The sequence below is a fragment of the Sturnira hondurensis genome, unplaced genomic scaffold, assembly GCF_014824575.4.
Source record: "Sturnira hondurensis isolate 20B ecotype Veracruz unplaced genomic scaffold, ASM1482457v3 Scaffold0008480, whole genome shotgun sequence".
In the NCBI taxonomy this organism is placed as follows: Eukaryota; Metazoa; Chordata; class Mammalia; order Chiroptera; family Phyllostomidae; genus Sturnira; species Sturnira hondurensis.
The window spans coordinates 1,867,846-1,889,383 of record NW_028081111.1 but is presented as its reverse complement, the minus strand read 5'-3'; the positions used below and the strand labels follow the sequence as shown (position 1 = coordinate 1,889,383).

General features: G+C 45.9%; 1 protein-coding gene across 1 annotated transcript; it reads left to right on the top strand.

The window, feature by feature from the left end:
- Positions 1 to 377: 377 nt before the first annotated feature.
- NEURL3 (neuralized E3 ubiquitin protein ligase 3) lies at positions 378 to 6,483 on the top strand. The gene is made up of 4 exons (XM_037055007.1): positions 378 to 462; positions 3,320 to 3,868; positions 4,716 to 4,787; positions 5,515 to 6,483. Exons 1-4 carry the CDS (start codon positions 435 to 437, stop codon positions 5,721 to 5,723), a joined length of 858 nt encoding a protein of 285 aa, XP_036910902.1. The 5' UTR covers positions 378 to 434; the 3' UTR covers positions 5,724 to 6,483.
- The last annotated feature ends 15,055 nt before the right edge of the window (positions 6,484 to 21,538 follow it).

The following is a 21,538-nucleotide window of genomic DNA, read 5'->3' as shown; positions in this document are numbered from 1 at the left end:
TGTGAATCTCCACCCTGACTGTATGTTAGAATCAACCAAGGTGCTTTTAAAAATTACCAATGCAGGCCCCACCCCAGGCCACTAGAATCAGGGCCTCTGGGTCAGGCATGGACACAGGCACTTATGCACATGCCTCAGGGGTGTGGATGCCTGGAAGTGGGTGAAAAGTCTACCCTGAGCCCCACCCGGGCCATTCCAGACCCTGCTTCCCTCAGGCTGGCCAGCTGGGCTGACCTGCTGCTCTAGGAAACACTGGGAAATTCCCTAGATGTTATATCTCATGACAGCAACGTCTAATTAGTCATCAACCCTGTAACAAGATCCCAGACTATAAAACAAGGGGACCAGGGGAGCTCACTCAGGAAACCTAGCTACTGGCCTCTTCAGATAATCCCTTCCAGACCAGGGACCCCGGGCCTGAGAAGCCCAGGCCAATGGGCTCCCAGCTCTGCTCCCAGGCTGGTAAGTAGGAGCCTTGTGCTTGGTCCCTAGACAGGGGGATGCAAGAAGCAGGAGAGGCTCTGGGTCACTGCTGGGGGACAGGTCCAGAGGCAGTGGTGTAGTCCATGTAAACCTCATTCAGGAAGAGCTTCCAATACAGTCTGGGCTCACCAGCTGCTGTAGTGGGACGGTGAGGTTGTAAGTGTCTTGTCCCTGCGAGTTTCCGACAGACACCAGTGACTAAGTCTGGCATCCATGCAGTGACCAGCTGACACACATGGCCTAGCTGCCTCCAGATCCTGCTGCACAAGGAGAAGACTGGCCGGGTGGGAAACCACTGAGTTTGGGGGCCTGGTGGAAGACAAGGGGTTCCAGCTGTGAAAGCTGAGCTATGGGACCTGGGCCAGGTCACTTTTCCCTGGGGCCCCGGTTTCCTCACTCAAACTAGGGCCCTCTGCAGCCCACCTGCTGGCTTACAGCACTGCAGGCAGCAGAAACCAAAAGGTGCACATCACCAGAGGCCAGTGTTCCTTGGTGTGAGGGGCAAAGATGGAGAACATGGGTTTTCACCTCTGGAGATATGACAGCACATCTATGGACACTGTTCCCTGCCAGGCAAGGAGACCCCTCCCCACCAGCACCCACCCACCCCACAGCAGCACTTGGCTCTCACACCAAGAGCAGGTGACACCAAGAGCCTGGGGGTGGGGAGGGGCCCAGCCACCATTGCTGCTGTTTTGGCAACTGTGTTTGGACCCCAGGCACCAGTGGTACCATGAGGAGGCAGCACAGGAGAGCATGGATGGGGTGGGCTCCCACACCTTTTATGCCACGTTGGGCCAGCTCCAGACATAGAATCCTATGCAGAGGTGGGCCATGCAGTCCCTCAGGCTCTCTGGAGCCCTTGGCTTCCCTCCCAGAAGCACCTTGCAGGGGCCACACTCAGGCCGTCATGAGGGCCTGTGAGATTGTTTGGAGAGCCTGGGCATGCAGCTGACCCAAGGGTGCTCCAGGCCCCTGGCTGCCTGTGACCTGTGCGGCTGGGTGTCCTCTCAGCCTACCTCCTCTGATGTGGAGAGCACATAGTCCCCACGGGCTGCTGAGAAGCTCTGAAGCTGGGATGGACAAGCTTTGAAGACTGTCAAGTTCCTGTCCAGGATGAAGCCTGCTTTCCCAGGGTCCCCAGGCCCGCCCCACCCCTCCCATCCTGCCAGGAACTCATGCAACCACCGAGGCCACTCCTGGGAGTTCCTCCTCCTCCCTGCTCTGCCTTCCAGTCAGCCAACTCCTTGGCTCCTCTCCTTCTCCCTCCTTCTCCCCCAACTTACCTCCTGCCCCCACAGTCAGTTCTGCCTGAGCCAGCCTCTGTCTGGGCAGCTGAACAGGGAATGGGGTGGGAACTCCATCCACTGACCCTCCCCGAGGGAGGGGGCCAGCTTCCAGCCAGGACAGGCTCATCTCTGCAGGTCACCCTCTCCGCCCAAGGAGCTGAGCGTGAGGGGTCCTCTGTTCTACCAACCCAGGGTGGGGGCCCTTTTCTTGTAGGGGCTGAGGCGATCCCTCTTTGCCTCTGCCCTGTGGAGCTGGAGGCTGTGTGCCCACTATCTGCAGGGTGGTGGCAGCAATGGACATGGTGATATGTGTGGATGGCTTGAATGCCTCTCACCACCCTAACCCAGCCCAATCCAGGTCCTCTCTCCAGCCCCCACTTCAGAGATGGATGGTGAGCCAGCCTAGGTAGGGGTGGGGAAGGTTGCCTCCACATGCCCAGGTGGGTTTGGGCTGGTTACATCAGGAACTCCTAGTTGCCTCCACCCAGCCCAGCCCAGTGCCTGCCCAGGTGGGCACTTAACTCTTCACATTCAGGTACCCGGGGAATCCTCTGGGCTGGAGTCTCACTCAGGTTCAGATTGAATTTACCTCTTTTTATTTTCAGGCTCCTTCATCCAACCCAGAAAGAGTGGGGCCAGGAGGGGAGGAGGGAGGAGAGGAGAGAAGTGGTAAATGTGGGGGAGCTGGCTAAGAACAGTCCTGTGCAGGAAGCTTCTCCAGCTTCCTCCAGGCGACCCCCCCCCACCCCCGCAGGCCACTGGAGTTGAGTTGGAGGGCTGCCCAGTAAGCTACTCCCCCTTCCTAGCTGCCAAGTAGAGTCAGGTCAGGAAGTCCTTTGATTTCAAAGCTCACCCCAGGCCTTGAGGGCATGATCCAAGACCCTATTTCCAGCCCGTGCCCCCATCTGAGGGGATCTACCAGGACCACGTCTCTCCTAGGGCAAGGAAGTCACCCTCACTGGGGGACTGGCCTTCACAAGTGACACAGGTTCTTTGTGGGAAGATCAGAAAGTCAAAGAGAAAATACAGCACCAACACAGGACCCATCAGCCAGAGCCAAGCAGAATTGAAGGGCCTATCTCTTTCAGGTTGTTTCTAGGTTCAGACGTGTACATCGAACAAATACACCTGTAGGACAAAGCCAGGGCCACGTGATCCCTACTGCTCTCAAACCTGCTCTTTCTGTGCCCTGGCGATAGAACCGTACTGGGTACCGAAAGCCTGTACTCATAGCATCAGGGCTTTTAACTTTTACAGCCACCCTGTGGGGAGGGCAGCTGAGGCTTGAGGGGTTTCACAGAACTCTGACCCCGGACACAGTGAGCTCCTTGCCAGCTCTAAGCGGGTCTCCAGGGGTCCCAGGGTGAGGGTGGGGTCGTAGCCCTGGGGAAGCTGGGGATGATGGCAATGCCCTCCCCATATGAGTCAAGGTTGCCCCAGGATGCTGAGGCATTTGGTTGGGGGTAATTGTGGGGGAGAAGGAAAGGTCGAGGTGGCCAGATGAGCCTCCGGGTCCCGGCCGTCCCTCACTGACATCCCTCTGCCAGCTGCAGACACCGAGGAACCCCTGGAGACCCTTCGCTTCCACCCGCAGGCCAAGGGTGCGCAGGTGATCCTGGACTCAAAGCAGATCACTGCGTACCGACTTGCCACTTTCCATGACGGCATCGTGTTCAGCCAGCGGCCCGTGCGGCCCGGGGAGCGTGTGGCACTGCGCGTGCTGGGGCACGAGGGTGGCTGGCACGGTGGCCTTCGCGTGGGCTTCACACGCCTGAACCCTGCGTGCGTGCCGGCGCCCAGCCTGCCTCCCTTCTTGTGCCCCGACCTGGAGCAGCAGAGCCCGACGTGGGCGGCGTTGCTGCCGGACAGCTGCACTCTGGCCGGGGACATTGTTAGCTTCTGGGTGAACCGCCATGGATGGCTGTGCGCCCAGGTCAACAGGGGCCGGAGGCTCCTGCTGCGCAAGCGAGTGCCCACTGGCGCCCCGCTCTGGGCTGTGATGGACGTGTACGGGACCACCAAGGCCATCGAGCTGCTGAGTGAGGCCATTCGTCCGGACCGGGCACCGCCCCTGGGGGGAGGCGGACGATCAAGAGGTACTCCACCAGAATCCAGAGCCTAGGGGAGAGCCATGCACTCGTATTCAGTCAGCTTTGCTTCTGCCAGTGCTGGGTGTGAAGATGGGAGCTGGGGACAAAACCCAAGCATTGGAAGGGCAACCATTCCTAAAGAATGATGAGAACAGGTGACCAGCACCCCAAACATCAGTGAAAGGGCTTATCACCTTTCACAAAGGAAGAAATTGGGGGGTGGGGATTTGTGATTCAAGTGGGAGTTAGTTCACTGGGGACAAGGTGACAAGCTGAGGGAACACAGGGTGAGGGGTAGTAGACATGAGCAGGAAGACAGCCTGTGGGGCAAGGGTGACATGTGCAAGTCAGTGGGGGAAACAAGACTATCCCTCTATCTGCCTGCAAGGAGAGTGGCTTTCAGGGGAGTGAGTAGATACAGAAACACCCATAAGAAGAAACTTTGTCATTCCTGGGCTGGTCCCCCGACACGGCTTGTCACAGCTGCAGGAGCCTTGCCCCTGGAGAGCCTGATTCGGTAGGAGTAGCACGGGGCCCAACGCCTGTACCTCCACTTTCTGCTGCATCTCCACGCTGAGTGACGCTGAGGGGCTCCACTCAGACAGTGGCCGCAGGGTGAGGAGGAGGTGTCTAGAGGAAGGCTGGTTTAAGAAAAAGGATCCACAGCCCCACACACTCTCTGCTGGGTCAAACAGAGACAGGAGCAGCTAGGATGGGGCTCTTAGAGCTGCCAGGAGCTCATGCCACTCAGAAAAGCCCGGCAATGGGCACTGCCTTGGGATGTGGGGGTGGGTGGGGCGGGAGCACCCTGGCTCTGATCTTCACAGGCCTGAGTCCCTGGTCTCTGTCCCAGATCCAGTGGCCAGTGCCCTCCCCACAGCCTCGCCCTGGGCCCTCCGTGAGGAGACTCCCTCTGACTCTGAAGGTGAGTGGCTTCCTGCAACACCTGGGACTCCCCAGGCCTCCGGCCCCAGGGGCGCCAGGGAGGCCCCAGCCCTGGGGGCTCAGGAAAGTCAAGTCCCATCAAGTCTATCACAGGCTTCAGGTCGAACAATTTGGCTCTGTCTACTGGAACCTAAAAGCAATGGTGGCTGTGCAGTTTAAAAAACAAAAAAAGTAGCTTAATAGCTCTGCCTTCTATAACATCAGCTATCGTCCAGGTTACAAGAGCACATTCATGAACAGATGATGTTATTTTGTGCTTGTCTTACAAAAGCAATTCTCGTTCACTGTAGCAGCTTTGCCAACCAGGACTTTAAAAAAAATATTAAGGGATAAAGAGAGAAGTAAAAAGAAAAAAATCTCCCATTGCTTTCTAGGTGGATTTCCCCCCCCCCAGTCATATGCATATATATATATATATATATATATATATATATATATATATANTATATATATATATATATATATATAAAGGGGACTATTTGTGCTTTGTGTTCTTTTTTCTATGCAGGAGTTTTATGACATAGATGTAATGTACATTATGGCTTTCTTACCATTTTTTTTCACTTGATTACATTATGAGCATTTTCTCCCAAGGTACTATTTTTCCCAGTACAACTGCCTGGTTCTCTGTTCTGTGACTATATCATAAGTAAGCTGCCCCCTCTTTGACCACATATGCCCCTGACCTACGTTGTCCCCATTTCCAGCCACAGCAGGAGAAGAGTGTGCCATCTGCCTCCACTGTACTGCCAACACCTGCCTTGTCCCCTGTGGCCACACACACTTCTGCAGCTGCTGTGCCTGGCGGGTCTTCAGGGACACAGCCAAGTGCCCTTTGTGTCGCTCTGAGGTTGAGGGGGTAGTCTCAGCATGGGGCCCTCCTGCTCTGAGGACTGGGGAAGGCCTTCCTGTGTGAGTGGCAAAGTAGGCCTAGCTCCAAGCCAGTCCCTACATGGGAAGAAGGGGCAGCCCACCCACTTTCTGCAGAAAAATCAGGAAGCCTAGTTGGTAATGAGCAGAGCATAGAGAAGGAGTAGGGGGTGATGGCTCTTCCCCTTACCCAACAGGTTGGGGCCAGTGCTACAAGGAGGAGCCCTTCTTCCTGCCCACACCAGAATTATCTATCTGATGGTGGCCCAGCTGTAGACAGTGGCTCAGCAATGGCCAGCAGGCTTGAGTTTCCTCTGCTGAGCTCCAGCTTTTTCATGCCCAGGGCTTGTAAAGGCTTTTGCTGGCCACTTGGCACAGCCATTACTAACCTAGCAATCCTTGGCACCCATAAGTGCCAAAGTTCATGGGACTCCAAGAACCCACATGTGTTGATGAGGAGGATCTGAGATGGGTGACTTGACCCCTGGTTTTATAACTGAGGAAGTTAAGGTACATACATTTGCCTGTGGTAGCCCTGCCCATTTGAGGACTGAGGAGCTGAACCAGACTCAGGGAGGCATCTGTGTGGAGTGTTTACAGTCCCATGGGAGAGCTGGCTCACTGCCAACAAGTCCTCTGTAAAGTGAGTCAGGAGTTACCCACCTTGCAATGTGGTTGTGAGGATCCAGTAAAATCACGCATCTGAAGATGATTTAGCGTGTGAGAGGGCACTGTTGTCATTGTGCTTATTCCCTTACCAATTTCTGATCTATCAAAATAAAGCTTCTCTTTTTTTATGAATGACATTACAATGAGTATGGCCCTTTATTGCAGTCAGAGAGAGCAGGTGGAGTCGGGGCTGGTCAGGATGCTGGGGTATCTGGGGATCTGCCCTCCTCTCTTGCACAGATACACACTGGGATTGCAGTGGACTGGCCGGGGCTCCGGGCCCTCGGGCCTGTGTGCCCTATTCTGCCGAGCACCGGAGGGGGACCATCTTGCACTACCAGCCTTGAAGTCACAACCAAGCTTTGCTCTCACCACCCTTGATTTGGGGAGACCTGATGGGAGCTCTGGCTCCTGAATAAATGGAGAAATTGACCTGGGAGCCCCCTTAGCAGGTGTTTGTGGTGGGGGACAAGGTGTGCCCGTGGCTTTGGTGCTGTTCCCAGCTTGTGCATGGTGGACAGCGTCTCCTCGGGGAGAGACCCTTGGATGTGTGACTTGACTTCTGTGAGCATCAGTTTCTTCACCTATAAAGACCATTTTCATCTACAAATGGTCTTCATCTACAAGGACCATTTTCTTTGATAGTAAGTTGTGAGGATAATGAATACGAAACTTTCAGCTTAGAGGAAACACTCAAAACATGGCAGCTCCCTTTCCTGTATGAGGCAGCTGCCAGGGGAAGCAACCAAGAGGTCACTGGGCTGGGCATTCCAGCCTGTGTGTGTGTCCTGGGAGCCCACATCACCCCAATATTTTGTTGATTCGTATGGGTCCTAAAACAAGTTTTTTCTTCCTTTAAGTGTGTCTTTCTTTCTTTTTTTTTTTTTTAACTCAGATACTTCCAGGGAGAGGGTGTTACTTGAATCCTATTTCCAGTAAATAGATGACAACTTAGGGAAGCCTGATCTTAGAAATGGCCCCTAACCAGAGGTGGTTAGAAAGGACTTTTCTAACCTCCAGTCCTTTATAAGAAAGGACTTTTCTAAATCTATTCTTCCATAAAAAGCAAGAAAAACACCGGCAAGATCATATACATATTATATCTGGATATTAATCAAAGACTAAACGACCATCTGAAGGTGGATTATCAAAGAGAAACTACTGAACTTTGGTAAGAACAGTGGAATTTGTGGTATTTGAACTTGGCCTACTCCCATCCCTCTAACCCCAGCTTCATGGTAGCCTTGAAAACCAGCATCCTGGTAGCCAGCCATTAAAGGGAACACACCAGGCAGGGAGCGCCTCAGAAAGCTCCATCCAGAGCATTGTTGCTCTCTGACCTGTACTGCACTCCCCTGGAAAAGCTTCGTTCATGGGATGTCACCATTATTTAATCTAATTTGAAGCTCTCTCCGTGGGAAAATCCCCTACCCCCAAGGTATTAAATCCCTGCTTAGGGCTCTCTCCATGGGAAAAACCCTCTTCCCGAGGTGTTTGCCAAACATAATCAGCTTTGGTTATTCAGCAACTGCCCAAGACTGTGATACCAGTTGGGACAACCAAAAGCCCAGCCAAAAATTTAAAAGAAAGATCTGAGAAATGAGATGTTCAAAGGGGAGTTGAAAGGCTCTGACATATTCCTTGGGATATAAAAGACTGTACATGATCAGGAAAGACCTGAAGGGGCCCCAGTCTCTCAGTTCTAGCAGTCCTCAAGGGCCTGTGCAAACAGAAAGTGAAGCTGAGACAGAGAAGTAAACTGCCTGACATTGAAGATACGCCTCGACGCACACACCGAGCTCCTTGGCAAAGGGTAGATTTCCTGACTCAAAGGCTTTAAGGAAATTTCTGTTCAATCATTAGCTGACCATTAAGCTAACTGAAGAGGTGCAGGTAAACACGGCTCACCTCCTCACACAAACACATCAAAATTACAACAAAACTATAGAAAAATCATCACTCAGAACCATTAGAAATTGAGTTGAATGGAAGTGCAACAACTACAGATTAAAAGAAACTACATCTATTGAGACTGGTAGGAGGGGTGGAGACATGGAATGCAGAATGAGCTGCTCCCACAGCCAAATGTGGTGGCTAAAAATTGTGAAGGGTATCTCAGGAGTGAGGGGTTGCAGCCCCACACCAGGCCCCCAGCCAAGGGTTCTAGTGCTAGGAAAATAAGTCCCCACAACTTCTGGCTGTAAAAGCCAGCAGGGATTTAGTTGGTGGAATAAACTGTTAGATTCCCAAGTAGCTTCTCTTAAAGGGCCAGAACATGGACTTACTCAGACTCACTCTCTCTGAGCCCCAGCACTGGGATAGCAGCTTAAAGGCACCAGAGGTATATGGGGAAGTACTGAAGTGTCTGGCATCAGGGTGAGCGCTTGGGGACAGCTTTCTCCCAGATGGAAGTGCAGGCAGAGACCATTGTTCTAACCCCTCTCCCCACAGAGCCACAGAAACAGCAGACAGGTTTCGCTCGTATCTGAGATTCCATCAACCTGAGATTCTATCACACTGTTTTTCCGACTCTAGTGATTCCATGAGGTCCTGCCCCACCCACATTATAGGCTCTCCCAAGCTGTTAACACGGCTTTTCCATGTGAATGGCTTATCTTGGCTCATGCTTCACATCTTCCTAAATCCTCTCAAGCAAGCAACAGCTGGCCTCAGTGAGCCTCCACCCCCTGTACCTTTTACTAAGTGGCCCCAAACCTGGCATTAGCAGAAGCTGGTCTTGGTTCATAGCCTAGCTTCACTTGGGCATCTCCCAGTCCAGTAAAGTAGTAGCCATCTGAAAGATCACTTTATAGCTCATGGCAAGTGGTCCCAGACAGAACACTGGCAATCACTGACCTTTGTTTGTACCACCTGGGAAATCCAGAGTGTGCACACCCAGTGGACAGCTACAGACCACGTCTGAGTACTACCAGCCAACCACCTACACAGTGATACACTCAAGCCATGGACTGAATGGGCTCCAGAGCCCTGCTGAAGTAAGTCTTGCTCTATGGAGTTGACCCCTGCACAGCTGATCCTCCACACAGGGCAAAGATTTGTTGTGAGTGGTCACAGACAGTCTTTGCTGCTGACAGGCCTGGGTAGATCTCTCCCATTGACATGCCAACAGCAATCAAGGCTCCACTACAAGAGGAGGATGTACTCAGCCCACACAGAGGGTACACCTTGACTATACAGTTGGGTGATATGGGAAGCTGTACCACTGGACCCCACAGGACACCTACTACATTAGAACATGCTACCAAGACAGAGAGTCATAGCAGCTCTGCCTCATAAATAACAAACACAGGGAGGCTGCCAAAATGAGGAGACAAAGAAACATGACCCAAATGAAAGAACAGATCAAAGCTTCAGGAAAAAAAAAAAACTAAACAAAATGGAGACAACCATCTATGAGATGCAGAGTTCAAAACACTTGTTATAGGGATGCTGAAGGAACTTAGTGAGGACCTCAGTGGCATAAAATAGATCCAGTGAGAAATGAAGGATACATTAATTGAAATAAAGAACAATCTATGTGGAATCAACAGTAGAGCTGATGAATCAAATCAATGATTTGGAACATAAGGAAGCAAAAAACAACCAATCAGAACAACAAGAAGAAAAAAGAATAAAAAACAACAACAACTGAGGATAGTATAAACAACCTCTGGGAAAACTTCAGGTGTACCAACATTTGCATTATAGGGGTGCTAGAAAAAGAAGAGAAAGAGCAAATAAATTGGAAATATATTTGAAAAAGTAATGAAAGAAAACCTCCCTAATTGGGTGAAGGAAATAGAGATGCAAGTCTAGGAATCACAGAGAATCCCAAACAAATCAGTGGGAAGAGGCCAAGACACATCATAATTAAAATGATAAAGAGAGAATGATAAAGAGAGAATTCGAAAAACAGCAAGAGAAAAATAGTTAGTTACCTACAGGGGAGTTCCCATAAGACTGTCAGCTGATTTCTTAAAAGAAACTTTGCAGGCTAAAATGGATTGGCAAGAAATATTCAAAGTCATGAAAAGCTGAGACCTACATCCAAGACTGCTTTACCCCAAAAAGCTATCATTTAGAATTGAAGGGCAGATAAAAAGCTTCCCAGACAAGAAAAAGCTAAAAAAGTTCATCATCACCAAACTATTATTATATGAAATGTTAAAGGGACTAATTTAAGAAAATGGAGATCAAAATTATGAACAGTAAAATGGCAATAAATACATATCTATCAAAAATTAATTATAAAAACTAAACTAACAAGAACAGAGACAGAATCATAGATACAGAGAATGTTTTGATGACTGTCAGTTGGAAGTGTGTGTGGGGGAATGGGTGAAGAGGTGAGAGGTTTAAAAAGTACAAATAGGTAGGTACAGAATAGCCATGGGGATGTAAAGTACAGCCTAGGAAATGAAGTAGCCAAAGAACTTATACACATGACCCACAGACATGAACAATAGTGTGGGGATTACCTAAGGGAGTAGGGTTTGCTGGGTGAAGGGGGTTTAAGGGCCCAAAATGGGGACAACTGTAATAGCATAGTCAATACAATATAAGGATAAAAAAGTTCACTGAGCAGAGACATCAGTGGTTTCACACTATAAGAAATGTATACTTCAGGGACTTCCGCCAAGATGGAGGCATAGGTGGAAACACTGTGCCTTCTCCCACAACCAAGTTTGAATACAACAAAGATTTGGAGAACGAGGACACACCCAAAGACCAGAAAACGGAATTATACGAAAGTCCGACAACTACGAACCATTCAACGGGGACAGTAAGAGAGGCGGAGCCAGCAGCGGAGCTGGGTCGGGCAGGACAGATCCCCCCGACCTAGGTGCGCAGGCAGCCCGGAACCGGTTGGGGTGTGGGGCAGACTGACCGCGGTCGCACATTCACGCACAGTGAGACGGACCACGCAGGCCCCAGGGGGCGAACCCAGTGGTGGAGGGCTGACGGCGGTGGCACACTTGTGTGCAGTGGAACGAAACGCGTGGGCCTGGTGACAGTGGTGGCTGCGGTGCCGGTGGGGGCCGTGGCAGCAGGCAGCAGAGGGAAGCCATTGTCCCTCTTTGACCCTGCCCCCACATACAACGTCACAACCCAGCGACTTAGTTGCCCTGCTCTAGTGAACACTTTAGGGCTCCGATCCTGCTACGGAACAGGCACAAACAGCCCAAAAGATGGCGCAAGAAGAACTCAAAGTCCCGGAGCCAATAACTTTAAGCAACCGAGAAATTGCCAGCCTCTCAGAAGCACAATTCAAGACACTATTTATCAAGATGCTCACAGAACTGGTAGATTATAGTCACAAATTAGAGGAACATATGAAGGCTAAACTAATTGAAATGAAGGGAGATGTCCAGGAAACCAATAGCGATGGAAAGGAAACTGGGACTCAAATCAATGGAATAGACCAGAAGGAAGAACAAAACATCCCACCAGAAAGGAATGAAGAAATGAGAATTCAAAAAAATGAGGAGAGGCTTAGGAACCTCCAGGACATCTTTAAACGTTCCAACATCCGGATTATAGGGGTACCAGAAGGGGGAAAGAAACAGCCACGAGTGGAAAACTTATTTGAACAAATAATAAAGGAGAACTTCCCCAGTCTGGCAAAGGAAATAGACTTCCAGGAAATCCAGGAAGCTCAGAGAGTGCCAAAGAAGTTGGACCCAAGAAGGAACACACCAAGGCACATCATAATTACATTAGCCAAGACCAAAATGAAGGAGAGAATCCTAGAAGCAGCAAGGGATAAGGGGACAGTCACCTACAAAGGAGTACCCATCAGACTGTCAGCGGATTTCTCAAAAGAGACCTTACAGGCAAGAAGGGGCTGGAAAGAAGTATTCCAAGTCATGAAATCCAAAGACCTACAGCCAAGATTGCTTTATCCAGCAAAACTTTCATTTAGAATGGAAGGACAGATAAAGTGCTTCTCAGATAAGGTCAAGTTCAAGGAGTTCATCATCACCAAGCCCTTATTATATGAAATGCTAAAGGGACTTATATAAGAAAAAGAAGATGAAAAATATCAACAGTGAAAGGACAGCAAACACACAGTTATTAACAACCACACCTAAAACAAAAGCAAACCTAGAGGACAGCTAGATCAGGAGTGGAACCATAGAAATGAAGAACACATGGAGGGTTAGCAACAGGGGGGTGGGAGGGGGAGAAGGGGGGAGAAGGCACAGAAAATAGCATAGATGGTAGGTAGAAAATAGATAGGGGGGAGGGCGAGAATAGTGGGGGAAATATAGAATCCAAAGAACTTGAGACACGTGGTTATAAACTAAGTGGGGGAGAATGGTGGGGGAGGGAGTGTGCGGGTAGAGGGGAATGAAGGCGGGGAATAGAACAACTGTAATGGTATAATCAATAAAATATATTTAAAAAAAGAAATGTATACTTCACAAAATCAGTTCAGGGAAGTGACAAAATAAACAAGCAGCAGAAACAACAAACCCTGAGCTGTGTGTGTATGTCTGATATTCAGACTTGCCACATTATATTTTCTAAGAGAAAACTCCTTCTAAAAATATGAGGTCTGCCAAGAAAAGGGAAATTATGGCCTATGCACAAGAAAAAAAAATTGTTCACTAGAAACTGTCCCTGAGGGAGGCTGAATGTTGGAATTAGGCAAGATTTCACATAAGCTATTACAAATATGATCAAAGTACTAAAGAAATCATGTCTCTAGAATTAAAAGAAACTATGTCTTGGTGGCTCACCAAATAGAGATTATCAATAGAGAGGTAGAAATTATAAAATTAAGCAAACACAAAGTATGGAGTTGATAACACAATACCTGAAATGAAGAATTTGCTACTGGACTTCAACAGCAGATTTGAGCTATAGGATAGAGGATTAATGAACATGGAGATAAAATTAGTAGAGATTAATTGGTCTGATTAATAGTGGCAAAAAGAACAAAGCCTTAGATACCTGTGGGACTCCATTAGATGCTCCAATATATATATTATGGGAAAACCAGGAGGTGAAAAAGAAGAAAAATACATTGGAGATACAAAGTTTCAAAAATTTCCAAATTTTATTAACATTTTCCAAAAATATTAATCTTCACATCCAAGAAAATCAACAAACGCCAAGAGTATAAATTCAAAGAAATGCACACTAAGACCATAGTTGAATTGTCAAAAACCCAAAACAAAAAGAATCTCAATGACAAATAAAACAACAAACTTATCACATACAAGAGATCCTCAAGGATGGCAGAGGCCAGAGAGTAGTGGGATGATACACTCAAAGTGCTGAAAAGTAAAAGGCTGTCAAGAATTCTGTATCCATCAAAAACTACCTTGCAAAAATAAAGAAGGAATGATGACATTCTCAGGTCAATAAAAACAGAGCATTCTTTGCTAGCCAACCTGTCCTATGAGAAATACTAAAGAAATTTCTTCAGATTGAAATGAAAAAATTAATCTCCAAAATTCCTCCAGTTGTATAGATACAAAAACTATCCCTGGATGGTGTGGTCCAGCGGATTGAGTGCTGGTCTGTGAACCAAAGTGTTGCAAATTCAATTCCTGTCAGTGTACATGCCTGGAGTGTGGGCCAGGTCCCCAGTAGGGGACACGTGAGAGGCAACCACACACTGATGTTTTTCTCCCTCCTTTCCCCCTCTCTAAAAATAAATAAATAAAATCTTGAAAAAAAGAAAAAAAATTGTAGCCCAGGGAGGGGCAATCATCTTACAGTGACAGGACAACCAAACCACCTTGTTATACCACACACAAGAATAAATTCAAAATGGATTAAAGATTTAAATGTTAGACTGAAACCATAAAAATCCTAGAAGAAAACATAGGCAGCAAAATCTCAGATAGCTTGTAGCAATATTTTTTCTTGTATTATTATTTTAAGTATATTTTGTTTCTTACACTATTACACTTGTCAAATTTTTTCTCCCCTTTCCCCCACTTTGCTTGGTGCCCCCATTACCTCCAGCAATCTCCCACATTAGTTCATGTCCACATGCCGTACGTATAACTTCTTTGGCTTCTCCATTTCCTATACTGTTCTTAACACCCCCTTGTCTATTTTGTACCTGCAAATTATGCATCTTAATCCCTGCACCTTTTCCCCCTTTCTCCACCTTCCCCTCCCTGCTGATAACCCTCCATGTGATCTCCACATCTTTGATTCAGTTCCTGTTCTGGTTGTTTGCTTAATTTGTTTCATGTGTGTGTGTTTTTTAGATTCCGTTCTTGATAGTTGTGAGTTTGTTGTCATTTTACTGTTCATAGTTTTGCTCTTCTTCTCTTTCTTAGATAACTTCCTTTAACATTTCAAGTACTAATGGCTTGGTGAAGATGAACTCCTTTAGTTTTACCTTGTCTGGGAAGGACTTTACCTGCCTTTCCATTCTAAGTGAAAGCTTTGCTGGATAGAGTCATCTAGGTTGTAGGTCCTTGCATGACTTTGAATACTTCTTGCCAGTCCCTTCTTGCCTGCAAGGTTTCTTTTGAGAAATCAGCTGATAGTTTTATGGGAACTCTTGTAGGTAACTCTCTCCTTTCCTCCTGCTGCTTTTAAGATTCTCTCCTTATCTTTAGCCTTTGGCATTTTAATTATCATGTGTCTTGGCGTGGCCCTCTTTGGGTATGATTTGTTCAGGACTCTCTGAGCTTCCTGAACTTGTATGTCTATTTCCATCACCAAAATGGGGACATTTTCTTTCATTGTTTTTTTCAAATATTTTTTTCAATTTCTTGCTCTTCCTCTTCTGTTTCTGACGCCTCTGTGATTTGGATGTTAGAATGTTCAAAGTTGTCCCAGAGCTCCCTAAGCCTCTCCTCATTTTTAAAAAATTCTTATTTCTTCATTTTGTTCTGGTTTGTTCTTCCTTTTTCCCCCAACTCATTGGTTTAAGTCCTGGTTTTCTTCTCTTCACTGCTGGCTACCTGTTATTTTCCTTTATTTCACTTTATATTGCCTTCACTTCTTCCTTTATTCTGTGGCCATACTCAATCATTTCTGTGAGCATACTGATTATCAGTGTTTTGAACTCTGCATCTGACAGGTTGTCTATCTCCTCATTGCTTAGTTCTTTTTCTGGAGTTTTGATCTACTCTTTCTCTTGGGCCATGTTTCTTTGTCTTCTCTTCTATTTGTTAGCACACCTGTTACATTGTTAGTGGTGAAGCCTTAGGTATTTGCCAGGTCAGAGCAACTCACTTTGCCATGTTGTGACACTGTATGTGGGGGAGGAGTCAGAGAGGAAACAATACCACTTGCTCAACATTCACTCAACTTTCAGTCACATCCCCTGCTTCCCACAAGTGGCTGGCACTCTTCCAGTTGCTGCCCTGGTGCTGATTCCATGAGCAGGTGGGCTTATGTATATTCTAGGACCCCATGGGCCCCTCATATGAATTCTCTTGAGAGACTGGCAGTTTCTTCTTCTGCTGCAACCACCACAGACTTTTCCAGCCAGAAGTTATGAGACTTTATCTTCCTGTTGCTGGACCCCTGGGTTGCATGATCTGTCCCCGGCTGGGATTGCTCACTCTCAATTGTTCTTTCTGGCTTTTATCTGTACACAAATGTGGGTTGGCCAACCCTGGCTGGCCAACTCCTCCCCTCCTACCAGTCTGGATGAATGTTTCTTCTTTAACTCCTTGGTTGTCAGACTTTTGTACAGTTAAATATTTGGCAGTTCTGATTGTTCTTTGTTTTTAGATTGGTTGTTATTCTTCTTTTGGTTGTGTGAGGAGGTGAAGCATATCTCCATTTTGGCAAGAAATCTGCAAATAGAAGGTTCTTAAAAATTTTGTACGTAATCCAACTTGTTAGTCTCCCCTTCATGGAATTTGTTTGTTGTATCTTGTTATAAAAGACCATCACATGAGACTTCCAGTCAAGATGGAGATGTAGGTAGACATGCTTGTCCTCCTTGCACAACCACGAGAAGAATTACAACTAACCTCAAAACACATGATGCTGGGAACTGCCAAAAGGTTAAATGTATGGAAGTCTGGTAACCAAGCATTTAAAGAAGCCACATTCACCTAGATGGGTAGGAGGGGCAGAGGTGCAGAGATGGGACAGATAGGTGAGGAGATGCAGTATGGCAGGGAGAGGTGGCAGTGGCAGCAGAACAGGCAGTCCCGCATCCATGTGTGGTGGGTAAAAATCAGGAGGGATACCTTGGGAGTGAGCAATCCAAGCCTCATGCCAGACTGCACGGCTCAGAGTTCCAGCATGCAGAAGATAAAATCCTGTAACTTCTGGCTCTAAAAGCCAGATGAGGTTGGGGCAGAAGAAGAAACTGCTGGTTTCTAAGGAGTGTCTGTTTAAAGGGCCCACAAAGATTTAGAACACATGCAAACTCATGCACTCTGGATTTCACCACCAGGACAACAGCTGGAAGGGCACCAGTCACATATGAGAAGTGGGTGAAGTGACAAGAAATGGAGCAAGTGCCGGGCAAACCTTCAGAGCCTGACAGCAGCATTGTCACTTCTCTGACACTTCCCCTTACACATAGGCACAAATTTGTGAAGTGGGTTGCCCTTCCCTGGCAAATACCCGAGGCTCTGCCCCATACAACATAACAGGTAAGTTATGACAGTCAAAGCAGCTCTACCTAATACAGAAACAAGCACAATGAAGCTGCCAAATTGAGGAGACAAAATAAATATGGCCCAAATGAAACAACAGAACAAGACACCAGAAAAAGAACTAAATAAAGTGGAGATAGCCAACCTATTAGATGCAGGTTCAAAACACTGGTGATCAGAATGCTCAGAGAACTCATTGAGTACAGCAACAACATAAAGGAAGAAATGAAGTTTAAACTAAGTGAAATAAAGAAAAATAAAAAGGGAACCAATAGTGAAGGGAAGGAAGTGGGTATTCAAATCAATAGTTTGGAACATAAAAAAAGAAACAAACATTCAACCAGAACAGAAAGAAGAAACAAGAATTAAAAAAAAATGAGGATAGTATAAGCAGCCTCTGAGACAACTCCAAAAGTGCCAATTTCCAAATCATAGGCATGCCAGAAGGAGAAGAGGAAGAGCAAGAAATTGAAAAAAATATTTGAAAAAACAATGAAAGAAAATGTCCCCATTTTGGTGATGGAAATAGACATACAAGTTCAGGAAGCTCAGAGAGTCCTGAACAAATCATACCCAAAGAGGGCCACGCCAAGACACATGATAATTAAAATGCCAAAGGCTAAAGATAAGGAGAGAATCTTAAAAGCAGCGGGAGGAAAGGAGAGAGTTACCTACAAGAGTTCCCATAAAACTATCAGCTGATTTCTCAAAAGAAACCTTGCAGGCAAGAAGGGACTGGCAAGAAGTATTCAAAGTCATGCAAGGACCTACAACCTAGATGACTCTATCCAGCAAAGCTTTCACTTAGAATGGAAAGGCAGGTAAAGTCCTTCCCAGACAAGGTAAAACTAAAGGAGTTCATCTTCACCAAGCCATTAGTACTTGAAATGTTAAAGGAAGTTATCTAAGAAAGAGAAGAAGAGCAAAACTATGAACAGTAAAATGACAACAAACTCACAACTATCAAGAACGGAATCTAAAAAACACACACACATGAAACAAATTAAGCAAACAACCAGAACAGGAACTGAATCAAAGATGTGGAGATCACATGGAGGGTTATCAGCAGGGAGGGGAAGGTGGAGAAAGGGGGAAAAGGTGCAGGGATTAAGATGCATAATTTGCAGGTACAAAATAGACAAGGGGGTGTTAAGAACAGTATAGGAAATGGAGAAGCCAAAGAAGTTATATGTACGGCATGTGGACATGAACTAATGTGGGATATTGCTGGAGGTAATGGGGGCACCAGGCAAAGTGGGGAAAAGGGGAGAAAAAATTTGACAAGTGTAATAGTGTAAGAAACAAAATATGCTTTATAAAAGCCTCTATTTCTTAAATAATATCATAAATAAAACTAATAGGCAATTTAACAGACAGGAAGTATTGTTTTTCAACATATATGTGTATGACAGAGAATGGGTTAGTGTCCAAATGCATAAAGCATTCACTAATACAATCAATAAGAAAGCACAAATACCAGTAGCTCCTAATGAAAGAAACTAAAGTAATTTTGGAGACATTAATTCATGTGACCAATAATCTCATTTACCAGGTCCTGGGCACCACAAATCAAAGGAGCAAGGAGATACTAACAGAACAGAAATTAATCGAGCAAAAAAATTTTTAGACATTCTCTACTAAATGTACAGTAATCATACTATATTGCCCCAGATTATCTACTGTAGAAACTCACTCACATGGGTGGGATGGTAAGTCATCAATGAAAAGAAATGGGTGGAGGGAGGCAGCACACAAGCAAGGGTGTTCCTGGCCATGGTACTCATCACAGAAGAAACCTTGGAACACACCTACCTGTTCACCAATAGGTAAATGATTATTTTAAGTAGGGTTTATCCATGTGAGGAACATTGTGCCTGGGTAATGAAGAATAAGTTATCATTATATTTCTGACACACAGATGTAGTATGTAGAAAGTCTTATGTACATAAAAATAAAACTGTGTGTGTATGTGTGTGTAAGTGCATAGAAATGGGTCTGGGAGGGTAAGAGGTTACCTTGAGGAAAGGACTGGGATTGGAGAGATACTGGTTTGGCCAAAAAGTTAGTTCAGTTAAAGTAAAAATAGAGAACATTTTTTATTTTCACCAGTAACTTTACTGAACAATGTATTCACCATTTTGTTCTATTACCTTCTGTCATCTTTCAGGCAACTTCATAGTTCCATCTTCCCAAAACTTTTAATTTTTTTGAACAAAGAACTATTCCAAGTGTCAGGGAATTGAAACTTTTTCCATTAATAGAATTTTGTAAAGACTGAAATAAATGGAAATCTGAAGGTGCATTGTGTGGTGAATGTGGTGGATGAATTAGAACTTCCCAGCCAAGCCGTAACAGTTTTTGCCTGGTCATCAAAGAAACATGCAGTCCTGAGTTATCCTGATGGAAGATTATGCATTTCCTGTGGACTAATTCTGGACACTTTTTATCAAGTGCTTCTTTCATTTGGTTTAACTGGGAGCAGTAATTGTTGAAATTTATCATTTGGTTTCCTGGAAAGAACTCATATTAGAGGACTCCCTTCCAATCTCACTGTACGCACAACATCACCTTCTCTGGATGAAGATCAGCCTTTGGGGTGGTTGGGTGTGGTTCATTTCGCTTGTCCCATGATCTCTTCCATTCCACATTGTTGTAAAGTATCCACTTTTCATTGCCATCACGATTTTTTTAAAGGAATGTTTTTGTCACACTTAGGAGAGAATTGCCTAAGGAAACATGGTCAAGAAGTTTTTTTTCACTTAATTTATGTGGAACTGAAACATCAAAGTGATTAATATAACCAAGCTGGTGCAAATGATTTTCAATGCTTGATTTGGATATTTTGAGTATGTCGGCTATGTCCTATGTGGTATAACACTGATTGTTCTCAGTTAATGTCTCTATTTGACCACTGTCAATTTCAGCTGGTCTACCCAACTGTGGAGCATCATCCAGCAAAAAATCTCCAGCACACAACTTCACAAACCATGTTTGACACCTTCAATCAGTCACAGCACCTTCTCCATACACTGCACAAACCTTTCTTTGTGTTTCAGTTGCATTTTTTACCTTTTTGAAATAATAAAGCATAAGGCACTGAAATTGTTGCTTATTTTCTCAAAAAGTTAAACTAGAGTTACCACGTGACCCAGCAATTCGACTCTTAGGTATATATATATCCAAGAGGATTGAAAACATCCCTTCATATAAATATTTGTAACCCTGGTCGGTGTAGCTCAGTAGATTGAGTGCAGGCTGCGAATCAAAGGGTTGCCAGTTCGATTCCCAGTGAGGGCACATGCCTGGGTTGCAGGCCAGGTCCCCAGGGTGGGGCATGAGAGAGGCAACCACACATTATATTTCTCTCCCTCTCTTTCTCCTTTTCTTCCATTTGCTCTATCTCTCTAAAGATAAATAAATAAAATCTTTTAAAAATATTTGTACACAAGTGTTCATAGCAGAATTATTTATAGTAGCTCCGTAGTTGAAAACAATCCAAATGCCCATCAACTGATGAATAAACTACAAAAAAAAGAATGAAGTACTGACTCATGGTACAATGTGGATGAACCTTGAAAACATGCTAAGAGAAGGAAGCCAGTCACAAAAGGCCAGGTACTGTATGATTCCATTCATATGAAATACCCAGAACAGGCAAATCCACAGAGAGAAGGTAGATGTGTGGGTGCAAGGAGCTAGGGAGAGGGAGTCATGGGGAGTGGCAACTGAGAGTTGTGGGGCTGCCTTTGGGGGTGGGGAAAGCACTCTGAAGTTGGTTGTGCTGAACACACTAAAAGTCACTCAACTGCGCATGTTAAAGGGGTGGATACTGTGATAAGTAAATTATATCTTAATTTTTAAAAAGATTTTATTTATTTACCTTTAGAAGGGAAGGGAAGGAGAGAGGGAGAGAAATATCAATGTATGGTTGCCTATCGTGCGTCCTCTGCTGGGAACTGGCCTGCAACCCAGGCATGTGTCCTGACTGGGAATCAAACTGCGATCCTCTGGTTCGCAGGTCTGCACTCAGTCCACTGAGCTACACCATCAGGGCTCTATCTTAATTTTTAAATTACTGTATTTTTGGACCATAAGATGCACCTAGGTTTTAGAGGAGGAAAATAGGAAAAAAATGAAGCAGAAAGTGTGGTTAAATATTTAATAACAGAAATAACATAATATTTCACCAATGTAAATATAAACAAAACTCAACAGCAGCATTAACAACCATTATTCCTTCCAAATTTTTTTGGGGGGAAAGTGCATCTGATAGTCTGAAAAATACGGTATATCTTAATATTTTTAATTACATAAAAAGAAAGAACCCCAAATAGACAAATATATAAAGTACTACTGGGAGACAAAGAGGAAGGAAATCTTAGTCCTGGGAGCAGGAAGAGCAAAGAGGAAGTGATATTTGGACTGGTCTTACAGGTCACATAGCTATTTTTGGAGAGGGGGAAAATCAGGTACTCCAAATAGTGGGCACAGCACATGCTAAGATGGACAAGGCAGGACATGTCAGGGAATGATGAAGAGGTCACACTGGCTGAAGCAGAAAGACCAGGATGCTGCAGAGGAGCCCATGGGGAAGATG

Coding starts and splice junctions, on each gene's coding strand:
- NEURL3 (XM_037055007.1), top strand. CDS start 435: ATGGGCTCCCAGCTCTGCTCCCAGGCTG. Junction 463..3,319: donor CCAGCTCTGCTCCCAGGCTG/GTAAGTAGGAGC, acceptor TCCCTCTGCCAG/CTGCAGACACCGAGGAACCC. Junction 3,869..4,715: donor GGGAGGCGGACGATCAAGAG/GTACTCCACCAG, acceptor TCTCTGTCCCAG/ATCCAGTGGCCAGTGCCCTC.